General features: G+C 36.4%; 1 protein-coding gene across 1 annotated transcript; it reads right to left on the reverse strand.

Moving 5' to 3' along the window:
- Positions 1-685: 685 nt before the first annotated feature.
- Positions 686-2,577, reverse strand: LOC143638836 (methylmalonate-semialdehyde/malonate-semialdehyde dehydrogenase [acylating], mitochondrial). Its single transcript, XM_077106762.1, has one exon. It carries the CDS (start codon positions 2,299-2,301, stop codon positions 928-930), a length of 1,374 nt encoding a protein of 457 aa, XP_076962877.1. The 5' UTR covers positions 2,302-2,577; the 3' UTR covers positions 686-927.
- Positions 2,578-14,666: the final 12,089 nt, after the last annotated feature.

A 14,666-nucleotide genomic window follows, 5' to 3' on the forward strand; every position in this document is an offset into this window, starting at 1 on the left:
TGGGGACATGGTTCAGTGGTTAAGCACCCCTGTGTTTAATGTTTGGTACCAATAAAATAAAATATATTTTTTAAAAAATTGGCAAATAATAGAATATATGAATTGCTTAAGGCAAGAATCTAACATTGTTTTGTGGGTGGAACCCTCCTTGATTTCTGGGTCTAAAATAACTTTTGAAAGAATTTTCTAAGAAAATTATTGCATCTGAATTAATGACTGAAGTACTGATAAATGATTGAAGTAACTCTGACACTTCACATTTGGCACATAAAACATTGATTTATCCATTGTATACTGAGGTATTCTTGAGATTTGATTTTAAGAAGCAGGAACCAGAACAATTATAGAATTAGTGGTCATGAATCACAGGGACAACAAAGTGGCATTGAGCAGAAAAGAAAGCAGTGATCACATTGTTGGGATAAATAGAAATGTATTATACCTATGTAGTGAGGGAATGGGCAAGCAGCTCAGGAAAACTTGGCAGAGGGGTTTGCCCACTGGCACTGATGAAGGGCTGTGTTTAAGGCTCCACCAGAGGTTCATGAACTAGTTCTGTCCTGTTTTCTCATCCAAGGATTCTTCTTCCAATTATTGGAAGATGATCTGTACATACACTGACCTTACCCTCCTTGGGGTCATTAAAAAAGAGGAAAAGGTTTTAGAAAACAGATCTAACTAAGCTCTTATTCCAGATAAGCATTATAGTTACAAGAGTTGCCTTCAAAGCAGAAATAAGAAGAGCAAGTTAGTGTTACATTAGGGGTCTCCCTACAGCAAATTTGAAGGGGCCAAGAGTCCTGAGAAAGAGTTGAACAACAACATATTCTAATCCCAAGCATCTGATCTGAGCAAAGTTGACAAATGAAGTTGGTCAAGAGTGAAGGGAGATTTCTCAGGATGACTGAGTCTTGGAGAAACTTAGTTCTAACGGCCCATGGTAGGCATGACTACAGCAGGTGAGGAAAGAGTAGCATCTTCTTCTTTCCACTGAGAAGTGATGGTCTTTAGCTGAGTGTAGAACTGGATGCCCTGTTTGCCATAGAAATTGGTGTCTCCCCTGAAAGATGATCGAGAACCAGTGAATGAGAACATTGGCAAAGGCACTGGAATAGGGACATTCACTCCCACCTGTCCAACATCGACCAGGTGGGAATATTTCCGAGCAGTGGCTCCATTGGTGGTGAAGATGGCAGTTCCATTTCCATAAGGGTTGTCGTTTACGATCTTGATGGCTTCATCTAATGTTTCTGTCTCCAGAACCACAAGAACTGGACCAAAAATCTCTTCTTTGTAACAGGTCATATTTGGCTTGACATTTGAGATGATGGTTGGTCCAACAAAGTTACCATTTTCATAACCTTTCACTTTAATTTTTCGCCCATCCAGAAGGATGGAAGCTCCCTCCTTTGTTCCACTATCAATCAGATTACAGACTCGCTCTTTGGCCTGGGGAGTGATCAGAGGGCCAAGATCAGCTCCAGGCTGGTCTCCTGCATTGACCCTCAGCTTTTTGGCACGCTCCACCAGCTCTGGAAGCCACTTCTTAGCCTCTCCCACAAGGATTGCTGTTGAAAGAGCCATGCAGCGCTGACCAGCAGCTCCAAATGCTGCCCCAACCAGCTGGTTCAGGGTATTTTCCTTGTTGGCATCTGGCATGACTAACCCATGGTTTTTGGCTCCCATGTTGGCTTGAACCCTCTTGCCATGTCTTGATCCTCTCTCAAAGATATACTCTCCTGCCTGGTTGGATCCCACAAAGCTGATTGCTTTGATGTCCGGATGATCACAAATAAAATTTACAGCTTCATGTTGACCATGGATGATGTTCAGTGTTCCATCAGGGGCACCAGAATCCTGAAGCAGCTTAGCAAGAAGCATAGTTGCTCCAGGGACTCGCTCTGATGGTTTCATTAGGAAAGTATTCCCACAAACCATGGCCATGGGAAACATCCAAAGGGGGATCATGGCAGGAAAATTAAATGGAGCAATGCCTGCACACACTCCCAGGGGCAGACGATAGGAATAAAGGTCCATGTCTTTGGTGATGGATGGCATAGTTTCTCCCAGCATGAGGGATGTCACACTACAGGCATGCTCGACCACCTGAAGGCCTCGGAATACATCTCCTTCAGCATCAGCTAGGGTCTTCCCTTGTTCCAATGTGATTAACTTGGCAATTTCTTTCAAGTTTTCTTTAATAAGTTGTTGATAGCGGAGCAGGACCTGCTGCCGGCTCAACATTGATGTGTCTGCCCATGCAGGGAAAGCACGCTTGCAGGAAGCAACGGCTGCATCCATTTCAGCCTTGGTGGACTGAGGGACCCGACCAATAACCTCATTAGTGGCTGGGTTGTGGATGTCAATTCATTTATCACTTTTGGATTCAACAAATTTGCCATCAATGAAGAGTTTAACAGTTGGCACTGAAGAAGAGAAGGAGGATGCTGGATACCAGGTGGAGTGTACCTTGGAAGAAACCTGCAGGATCCGGACCGCACTGTCGCCGCTGCCACCACCGCCGCCATGGCTCTGAGCTGTCTCTCCTCCGCTTCCCCAGCCTCTGCGGCCTTTGCCTACCAGGCAGTACCGCGGCCAGGCCTACACTAAAATTCTTGAGACAAAGAATGAAGGCATACTTGACAGGGGTCAGAAGAACACAAAACTACTCTTGCTACTATCCTCTAGCAGCTCTGTGATCTTGGGTGAAGTCCTTACTGTTATTGAACTTGAAATCTGCTCTTTATCCTTCCTTAATACCAATAAATTAAACTTTTTTTCTCCCTCCAGAAGCTTTATAATAGTTTGAATATGATCAGGGGATTCTGGTACAAACCCCAAATGAATCATTAGTTGAGAAATATCATCTAGATTTTGTTGCTTGCCTGTTTCACAAGAGTTATCTGTAAAATCTAGTTTGTGTTGCTGAGTACTTTAGTCAGTTTTTTTTTTCACTGCTGTGACTAAAAGACCTAACCAGAATAATTGTAGAGGAGGAAAAGTTTACTTGGGGGCTCATGGTTTCGCAGTACACAGACAGATGGTTTCATTACTCAGGGATCCAAGGGAGGCAGGAACAAAATGATGGAAGATTGAGGCAGAGGGAAGCAGCTCACATAATGATCAGAAAGCAGAGAGAGAAAGAGATCTCCACTTGCCAAATATAAATATTACCCAAAGCCATGACCCCATTGCCCACCTCCTTCATCCACACCCTACCTGACCTCAGTTACCATTTAATTAACCCCATTAGGCTTTCACAACTCAATAGTTCCTTCTCTGAAGCTTCTTGCATTGTCTCACACGTGAGCTTTTCAGAGATATTTCATACCCAAACCACACATTTCACCTTTGCCTCCCAAAATTTTACCCTCATCTAACAATGTAAAATACATTAAGTCCATACCCAAGAGTCCCCATGGTCTCAAATATTAAGTCCTAATTCTTCTCTAAGGATCATTGTGAGCTCCTGTAAAATTAAAATCAATTTACACGTATCCAATATATAATAGTACAGAGTAAATATTTCCATACACACAAAAAATAAAAACATATAAATAAGGGATAGGATCAAAGCAAGACTAAAAATCAGTTGAGCAAACAAGTACTGAACCTCCATATCCAGCATGTGGGGCACATGGCATTGGTTGGCCTCTGACAATTTCTTTTGAAATCTTGGTAGAAGACTCTATGAGCCCTAACTCCATCATCCTGCAATCTTGTAGAACCAGCACCATGTGACTGAAGCCAAGGTCTGCTGCCATCTCAAGCATTAGCCAAACTTCCAGGGATCCTGGCTGAAACAGCCTTTGAGTGCCTGGATGTCTGAGGATGATGATTAAACTTCCTAACCCACCCCATTTTCAAGAAGGGCACCCTGCTGATCTATTTTCAAGAGAATATTTACTTCCTTGAGTCAGAGATGGGTGCAGTCTTGCCAGCATCTGAGATGCCCTAAAGCCATCTTTTTCATTGTCTTTGGGAAAAGTCTTTAACAACTGCAACTTTTTTAGGTCCAGTTTTACTATTGGTTTCAAGTCAAAGTTTTCTGAAGCTTTTTACACCGCATTTATGTAGAGAGCCACTCTGAATGATTTGTGTCTTCTGTCCTGGAGCAGAGAGGCTTTGACCATCACTACATCTTGTAGTGACTTGAACATTGCCCCATCCTGGATGTTAGAGGACACATTTTCAGGCATAGGCATCACCCTGCAGCCCTTGGGTTGAAGTACACTCAAATGTCCCTTGTTACCACCCCTTCTTACCTTTTTTGAATGAAACTTTCTAAGAATGCGGGTCCTCTCAATAAAAGCACACTCCTGAGTGTACTCTCCCTCTGTCTTGCCAGACTCTTGTGACTATCCCTCGCTCTCCCATTTAGGGAGCTTGAGGCTGAGAGCGGAGAAGTCATCCTGAAGCTTGTTTAAAGGTAAAGTGTGTGTATGTGTTTTATTTGGTGTTCCAGGAAATTCACACGAGTAACCTTAAGTTCGGCTGCCCCCATGGGTCAGGGTCAGCACTTTTTGTTCCTGATTATCACAATAAATTTGGCTAAAAGCTGCCAGCAATATCCATGTCACCTCTTGAACACTATGCTCTCTAGAAATTTCTTCTGCCAAATTAAGAATTCCACCACTGTTTAGGCCTCACAGAAAGCCTCAGACATGGGCAAAAGGCAGAAATCTTCTCAGCCAGAACAAACATGAATGTCCTCTAGTCCAGTTACCAATAGTGTCCTCCTTTTCCTCTAAGTCATCTTGACCCCTCTCTTCACTATCCATATTCTTATTGGCCTTCTGGTTACAACAATCTAAAACATTTGCAGCTTGCACTGCTATACATCTCAAAATTTTTGCAAATTCCAAGAACTTCTGAACCACATGGTCAGGTTATTCACAGGAATGACCCCACTTCTTAGTATGAATTTCTATTTTAGTTAGCTGTTTCACTGCTGTGACTAAAAGACTTAGCCAGAAAAATTTTAGAGAAGAAAAAGTTTATTTGGGGTTTCACAGTTTCAGAAGTGTCAGTCCACAGACAAACTGCTCCATTCCTCAGGGCTCCAGGGGAGGCAGAAACAAAATGGCAGAAGAGTTTGGCAGAAAGGAGCAGCTCACATGATAATCAGAAAGGAGAGAGAGAGAGAGAGATTGATTTTCATTTACCAAATATAAATATTCATCCAAAGCCATGCCCCCATGCCTCACCTCCTCCATGCCTCACCTCCTCCATCCACATCCCACCTGCCCTCAGGTACCACCCAATTAATCCTATTAGATAATTAATTCATTGTTTGGGTTAAGGCTTTTATAAGCCAATCACATCTTCTCTGAACCTTCTTGCATTATCTCACTCATGAACTATGGGGGATAGCTCACCTCCAATCCATAATACTGTCCTAGAAATCAAAATGTTTTTTTTTTCAAAATCTATTTTATAAAACTAGATACTAGATGGCAAAATACCTACCACTGCTTGGGCTCTATAGGAGAAAAGTAGAATTTTTTTTCACAAAAATTCCAACCATGGGCTAATGCTACTATGAATTTGTAACAAAAATTCTTAATATATGATTTATCAAAGAAATACCTACACAAAGAATTGATTCAAATAGATCAAAATAGATTGTGCCTCCAGAAACATGGATAAAACAGATAACATCTCTGTGGTAGAACACTCAAATGAAGACCTGAAAATGTCTCTACCGGTTAAATAATAACATAAAATCAAATATAATTAAAAAATTAAATGATACACAATGAAATTAGATCATGAAGAAAAATTGGGACAAATAGGAATTACATATTAAGACCACCAAAGACTTTAAATATAAGAATTTAAAAAGTAGGGGCTAGGGTTGTGGCTCAGTGGTGGAGTGATTTTTTTGCACATGTGAGGCCCTGGGTTTTATCCTCAGCACCACATAAAAAGAAAATTAATAAATAAAAAGGGAGTTATTGTGTCCATCTGCAACAAAATAATATTTTGAAAAAGAATTTAAAAAGTATAGTAGGTTCAGACCTGCATTAAGCTCATATTAATATATACATGTACATATTCATAAATACATATACCTATAAGAATAGATATATTTCATATAAAATAATATATATAATATCTTCCCTGCATATCAATGGAGAATTAGTTTGAAATTATTTTATCTCATTCTTCATGCAAATACAGAAAATAAATACTATACTATACAAAGCAAGGAAATACAAATGTGCCTTATCACAAAAAAATATGGTGTATCAATCTTGACAACTGACAAAAAGTGTACACTTTGGTTTCACTTTTTATACAGATGGAGAGTAGAAATTTTTAAGTAATGGGGTAATATGGAAGAAAAACGCTCAAAACAGTTCTGCAAAAGAATAAAAATATGTAAGAAGGTAGAAGAAAAAAATTTTCATACTGAAAGAGAACTGGGAGGTCAATAATCATGATCAAATTCATTCAGAATTAAAGAAATAACTGGAGCAAAAAATAGACACGTTGTCCAATTCTCAGACAGGCAAATATTAAGAGGCTTGAAAATATTCAATGGTAGCAAGGATGGGAAAAAATGTTCTCATTTATTATTGATGTCTAAATTTGTGCTAGCACTCCATGGGATAATTTATTCATTTCTACCAAAATGTTTAATCCATTTTACTACTTGACCAAAACTTTGCTTTTTCTGAGGAATTATTGGAAATGAGTCACTAAGTCTAGTCCATACTCAAAAGAGAGTGAATTAATGACCAACCACCTCTTTTCATATACAAATGTTAAGACCACCATAGGAATTTGCAAATATCTGTGTGGGAACAAAGGAGGGAATATTTTGAAACTATGCAAATAAAATACTTCTCAAAAGTTTCTACAATTGATTGTAGCCTTCATCTGTTTTTTTTTTCCTTTGAGAATTATCTTACAAGTAATATCTGTCCATTCTCTCCCATTTACTTATTAATGAAAATATTCACTTATGTTTGTAGGTACTCATGGGTATTTATTATTTGGTATACATTCCAATACTATATTGTTCATTATCATGTTCTGAACACTGTTCCTACCTTGGTGATTGGAAACTCTTCAGCTATATTTTTGTCACTTGCACATGTTCCCATCTTCTAATCTTCTAGTCTTATTTATTGATGGAATAGTAAGATGCTTCAATATATCATGTATTTTTCTTCCTCTGGACCTGAATCAGACATTTCTCCAAGAAATTATGGTTTTTATTACTGAAGGGCAGTTTTTGGAATCAGACCTGAACTTAGGGTATGCTAGTGGTTATTGGAATGACATTGAGCTTACAACCTTTAAAAATATGTTTATATACTATTCCATGTACATCATATTTATTTATATGTCTATATGTATTTATATATGTCTATATGTATCTATATGTTTATATGTATGTAAATGTATATGCATATATCATTATGCATTTGCAACTTAATAAAACACTAATGACTGCCTTATGATCTGGGAAATATTTTCATTATCCTGATAAAATTAAATGTTATCTACTTTATCAGCCTTCATTTTTCTATGATATTAATGAATGCTTTTGAGTGAGTATGCATGCTCTCTCATAAAATATATTAGGTAATAAATCTTATCAATCATTACTGTTCAGCAAAAAATATCTAAGAAGTTTGTTAAAATGCAGATTTTCTGCCCTGACTACAGGGATTCTGAAGACAGTAGATTTATTGGGAAGTGTAGAAATTGCATTTTAAGTAAGCATCACTAGTGATTCCAGGTAGCTGCCTTGATACTTGCACTTGGAGAAACAATGAGACAATGTTGACAGTACTCTAGCATAATACTGGTTCCAGGATAAACTTCTTGTTTTTACATCTGTTATTGACTCTTTGAAAGTACATAGTTTCTACATGTCTGCCTCAGGAAATTCCAGCTCCAATCGACAGCCAAGCTTAAATCACTCTCATTATGAAGTCATCCCTGATCCACATCATCTATCCTTAAATGATGTGATTACTGTTGCTGATATGACAGGGGGGATGAAAATGTACCAGCACTGGGGTTCAGAGAGCATGGTAAGAGAGGTGGAATGGGATGCTCAGGTATAACACTGGAGGGAGAGCTAGAAGTTTGCCACTAACATATTCCATTGAAATTCATGCAGGGACTGGAAGCTTGGTGACTTGCAAAGTGGTCAACATAATATTGTTGAAACATCAGAGCAGTGAGTACCAACCGGATGGCAACCATAACCAGGGAGAGGAACTAGTGGCCACATAAGGTTATCAGGCTAATGATAGAAGTTATGGAGCAGGAGAATTGACTAGTGATATTGGCCCTGAACACATACAGAAAACAGAGGGATTGGGGGTTCGTTTGTAAAAAAAATTACTAAGCATATTTTCCTTGCTGAGGATAAGAAGAGAACAGAGAATTAGCTAACAGACTTATATAGATGGTTTAGAGTTACATACAAGGGGAGCAGGAGAGGGGCAATCATAACAAGAAGAAGCTTGATACACAGGAAGGATATACACCGTTGCCACAGCAGGGAGGTGAAAGAGCTAGGAATTTGCCTAAATTCATTCAATAAAATATGCTCTTGGCCCTTCTCAGCCATACTCAGATGAGGATTTTTATCGTACCTGCTTGTTAAAATGTGTTTCTAGGTCCTCATCTACCAGATATTTCCTATTACTAAAATCAGCTAACAAACCTTGGATTTGCATTAATAAAACCATCTGCTTTACTTTTCTTTTCATAGATAGCCTAAAGGCCACATTTTGAAAAATATGCCTCCATGACCAGATAGCTATTAAAACTTATATCTGATAGTTTCTCTTATAACTTAAAAAGCATAGGAGCAAAAGCATATTATGAGCCATTTTTCTCTTTTACCTTTTAAAAAACAGTGTAAGCAATACACCAAAATTATCACCATCTGATGGGGCTGGGGATGTGGCTCAAGCGGTAGCGCACTCGCCTGGCATGCCTGCGGCCCAGGTTCGATCCTCAGCACCACATACAAACAAAGATGTTGTGCCTGCCAAAAAACTAAAAAAAAAATAAATATTAAAAAATTCTCTCTCACTCTCTCTCTCTCTCCATTCTCTCTTTAAAAAAAAATATCACCATCTGAGCTGTATCTAAGTAACATAGGAATCTCAATCAAATTTTAGAAGGAGATTTAAAGAATATGCCTGTAAATTAGTTTTGTGTAAAACAAACCAAAATGCCTATTGTTTCAACAACTTCACCCCTGCAGTTGGACAATGGTAAAGTATGGCAATATTCATCAAAGGACTTTCATGTTTTCAAATCTAATAGATAATGAGCAGCTACCTACTTAAACTTTTCATTAACTACACCTATACATAACCAGAAGGGAGATATTTTAAAAGATTATGAACAAATAACTGTCAATATCACATGAGAGTAGTAGCATCATTGGTAACACATCAACAATAAAAGTGGAATTGGGCTGGGCATGTGGCTCAAGTGGTAGCGTGCTTGCCTGGCATGCGTGCGGCCCGGGTTCGATCCTCAGCACCACATACAAACAAAGATGTTGTGTTCACTAAAAAATAAAATATTAAAATTCTCTCTTTCTCTCCCTCTCTCACTCTCTGTTTAAAAAAAATTTTAAAAAATAATAATAAAAGTGGAATTAAAATACAAATTCCTCTGACTTTAAAACTTTAACTACATTATTTGCCATTAAACCTAAATGGTAATAAAAATTAATGTGGAACTGTAAAAGAATACCTGTGCGGGAAGACTTGTGGATGAGGCACACAAAGGACAGAAACAGACACGCAGGGAAGATACAGACAGAAGGATGGAAGACAAAAATGGAGGTGCCTACCCCTCTCTGCTGTGGTCTTTAATAACCCCAAAAGTTTAATATTACCCACCACCAATGACTGCACTTTAGCCAGTATTCCTTTTGATCCTGAGTGCTAGCTAAGGTCCAGCTTAATGCAAACACAGAGCCTCTCTCCCTCAAAGGATGTCACTTTGTAAACCACGTAGTATATCTGCATAATTATCTTAATAGCCTCAGCAAGGAATTTCTGGGCATTCCAATCATGGGAATCAGGGCGCCAGTTAACCTCTGGGAGTTTGCTCACCAGGGGAACACTTCCCTGTCTATTTCCATGGCCAGAATACCTAGATGGAACTTGTTAAACATTTACATTCTTAGATCCTTCTCTCTCCAGAATGTACAGCTTTGTAAGTCATACTTGAAGCCCCCAAACCAGTATTTTTAAAAAGCATTTTGAGAGTTCCTGTTTTCAGAGAACTGTGGAAAATAACTTCAGATAATATGAAGAAGAGAACTACACAAAATAATATGTGAAAATGAGAGTATAGGTTATCACCAATTGGCTGTGGTTATACTGTATTTCTCTGTACTATCTGTTTATCATATAAATTCTTTATCAAATATACAGGTCATGGTACTTCCAAAGCCAAAAATTAGACTTACTTGGGCAAGGCTATGTGTCTCTATTATTTTAATAAAACTATCAAAGTTATTCTGTAGAGCCAAATTGAGAACACATTTAACAAGATATATTCAGTGACATAATTGTAATTTTGCCTACTCTCAGAGATAATAGAGGAAGATATAACCAAAGCAATTTTGAACCTATAGTTTTATGGCTTAAGCATTCAAAATATATTTGCTCTGAAACTGAACAAAATAAATAAGGTTAAATTAATTAAAATTATACATAGATGTATTTTGCATTCTGAATTCAATTGTTTATACAAAGCTGGACTGAATAGAATAATAATACATACCTTATAAATTTTATGAAATAATTCAATGAATTAGCATATATTAAGTACTCTATGGTTTGTACTATCTATCACATAGAAATTGCTCAATAAATGGTAATTCTTATTATTTTCAACCATTTATTATATGTTCATTCAATTATACCAATTACAATTAATTCTGGTTTCAAAGAGTTTGTGTTATGTGCCTTTGTTAATTTTAATTTGAAGAAAACACAACCTTACCATATTCCTTTATACAAAAGAACAATTTTTCTTTCAATCAAGATTCCTAGAAATTCAGACTTCCCATGATCAATACATATGCAAAAATCCTAAAGAAAATAAAAATTGAAAGAAAATGACACAAGACAATGTCTAAAATGAAACAATGTGCATTGTAATCTAGCTCCTCTTCAGTAAAATACTTGTTCAAAATATATATTTAATTTTCTAGTCTTCAAGTATATAGGCTTTCTTCTATTTCCTTTATTATTATTTTTCTTTTCTTCTTCTTCTTTTTATAATATAGTGCTGGGGATGGAGCACAGAGTCTAGTGCATTTTGGCAAATGCTCTACTGCTGAGCTATACCCCCAGAAATAAAGCATATTGGCTTTAAATTGGAAGTTTCATTAAGCTCAGTGTCATACAGTGAGTTTGCTTTGGTTTGTTTTTTATTCTTCTCATCTTTTCTGGACTAATAATATTTTCATGAGGGTTCTGAAGAAGCATGAAGTAGGATTATAAAATGTTGAATGTCTGTGGTAAAATATAAAAAGAAAGAGGAGCAGATAATTTCTAGAAACTAACAGTTTCTAGGTTTTTTTTTATGTTTCCTGAATTCTAGTTAAGAATAAAAGTGATAGGCGCTGTAATCACAGTGACTTGGGAGGCTGAGGCAACAGGAAAATTGGAAATTCAAAGCCAGTCTCAACAATTTAGGCAGCTTGGCAAGACTCTGTTTCAAAACAGTGACATCAAAAAATTGGGCTTTGGATGTGGCTTATTGGTTGAACATCCCTGGGCTTAATCCCTGGTACAAACAAAACAAGTATTGATTATTTTGAGGTGATATTGTCACATAAAGGGTAAAGTAGGATGAAGAAGTTATGTCATATGTTGCAATAACAGAAATTTAAGATAATAAAACAAGTTTTGCAACAAAAAGCTTAATATAAAAATTTATCCACACTTCAAAGTTGGCCTCTCAAATGTTTTGGGTAATAATTTATTGAAAGTTTAAATTAATTTGAGAAGTAGAGCATAAGAATAAAGCTAATAAGTAATCATTTTCAGGTCCCAAACTCATCCCACATAAATACTACAGTAGACATTTTGTTTTTTCTTCATAACATTTATGAACATTCCATTTGTAAGAAAAAAAAACAGAAAGAAATGAATGACCACTTAGTTACAGCAGATGAGGACTGTATATTGTGACTAATGATGCAGAAAATTCAATTTGAGTTAATTCAAGTTATTAGTGAATATATTCTTATATGGAGATGATTGGAAACTTTTTGAGTCCTCCAAAGTTTATTAAATTAGAAATACAAATCTTTCCCCAAAGAAATGCATTTTGTATTGGAACTTAACAATTTCTTCTAAATAAATATTATTCTGGTTTATTATTTCATGAGTATATGGTGGAGGCGATCCCCCACTCACTGTCTTGACAGGGTCACAGTGAGAAAAAGTGTTAGCAAAGCCGCTCTCCCACTGTCTTGACAGGGTCACAGTGAGGATGAATGCTGACAAAGCCACGCTGGTTGGTGGGTAACCGAAACCATGAGACCCTTTTTTATATAATTGGGACTTTGCATTTTCATGCTTATGTTTCTCACAGGAGGCATGAGTATGTTAAATGCCAAACAAATTAAATTTCAGATGGCTAGAACAGAACAGGTAGTTCATGCCTTGGAGGCCGTTCTACCCACCCCTTAGCATATCAAGGACAAAGTAAAAGGCTATTCTTCTATCTCAGTACATTGTGGACAAACCTAATAACTGACAACAATCATCCTCTAAAAAACAAACTCTTTGAGAACTAGTGCACCTTGACTGAGAAACAAACTCTTTGAGAACTAGTGTACCTTGACTGAGAAACAAAGAAACTCTTCGAGAAAGCAGCTCAACCAGTTTTATGAGAATAAATTTAGGAATTAATTAAAATAGCTTTATAAGACACAGTTTTAAAATAATGTTAGAAATATTATTTTATTTAGATTCTTAAGTTTAGAAATTCTTAAGTCTTTAAGTTGTATAGGTTTCTGATATGTTTTAAGGATGATTCATAAACTTTAGGATATTTTAAATATAAGATTTAAAGGGACTTTTTTAGATGGGAATTTTAGATTAAAAATAAAGTACAAGTGTACTTTAGGTTAATGATTGGCTAGGAGACTTAGAGTCTGGTTACGTAGTTTGGCATTAGTTAATAAGGAAATAACATATCTTGGGAAAAATAGTAAATCTTGGGAAAATCTGAAGGATGTAAATTGGTGACATGTTTTATTGATGATTTTGTACTTTGATGATTGTATGGCTGGGGGTCATATCCTGGAAGAATGTAGATCGGTGTGCTCTCAATCATGGTTAAGGAAATGTCAAGTCTTGGCAAAGTTTTAAATTATATAATCAATGACGTATTGTGAATCTATAATGATGAGAAAAATTGTAATAAAAGGGGACCCAGAGAAAGCTGCTTTAGCTCTCTCTCTGGAGATTGCTCAAACGGAACGACTCCTGTCTCATCATTTCGCCGACGCCACTCCTCCTTCAGGACTCCCTGGACCCCGCTGGGGCTGGACCCCGGCAAGTATATATTGCTTTTTAATGATAACTATGTAAGCAGAAAGAAGTATTGCTTTTATCCATTTAGCTTTTTATCTCTATAGAAATAAATCTATATATATGTATATATACACATATATTTCATATGTATGTATATATGTATATATATATGTATGTACATATACTATATACTTATAGATAATATATATGCATATCTATGTATATATATATGCACACACACTATATAGTTTTATAAACATATGTGATATACATGTATATATCTTTATACATATATGTATTAATTCTGTGAAGTGAAAATGTAATAATACCAAATATTATATATATGTGTCTATATATATGTATATACATATACACACACACTATGCTATTGTCACTGAAGAGATTAATTATTTTCCATTAGTATACTATTTCAGATGACAAAAATGGACTACTTTCCCTTGCTTTAAGTATGACAAAGGCACAATTTTGGAGAAAGAACAGTAAAGCATGACCTATGGTAAACAGGAGACAGAAGCCTAATTCTTTCTGTGTAAAAGGAGACTTAAATAACCCAAAGCATATGTGGCTTATTAATAACATTCTTCTTTCATATCTCCATTAACCTTAAATTTATGATTAGAATTCAACTTATTCTTTTCACCTTTACTCATAACTAATTGATATCATGATTTGTCACCCAATTGGTTGTACTCCCATTTGTTTAATGAGAATTTGCATGTCGAAAGCAAAAGTCTTTGTCTTTATAAACATCACAACTCTACATGTACCTGGCCTTATTGTGTATAATGAAGTACTATGCAGAGGTTTGGTGTATACAAGGGTATACAATGATTAAATCAAGACTCAATATCATAGAAAAAAATATATTTTGACCTCTATTCCCTAGTGATTGAATCCCTATGTTCAGAGGAATATCTAATGCTTTATCAAGAGTTTGCTAGGAAAGGCCTGTTTTTGTATGGATTATACAATGCTTCACCTTGTGTTTGTAGTGTCTCTTTGGTTTCAGTTGTATTTCATTTGGTATATGAATAATAGTGAGAATTTTTGAATGATGTTAAGTGAGAAGACACATTCCCTACAACTAATTTG

The sequence above is a fragment of the Callospermophilus lateralis genome, chromosome X (genome assembly GCF_048772815.1).
Source record: "Callospermophilus lateralis isolate mCalLat2 chromosome X, mCalLat2.hap1, whole genome shotgun sequence".
NCBI lineage: Eukaryota > Metazoa > Chordata > Mammalia > Rodentia > Sciuridae > Callospermophilus > Callospermophilus lateralis.

Bases quoted from the DNA above. Each gene is read 5' to 3' on its own strand.
- LOC143638836 (XM_077106762.1), bottom strand. From the start codon at position 2,301: ATGGATGCAGCCGTTGCTTCCTGCAAGCGTGCTTTCCCTGCATGGGCA.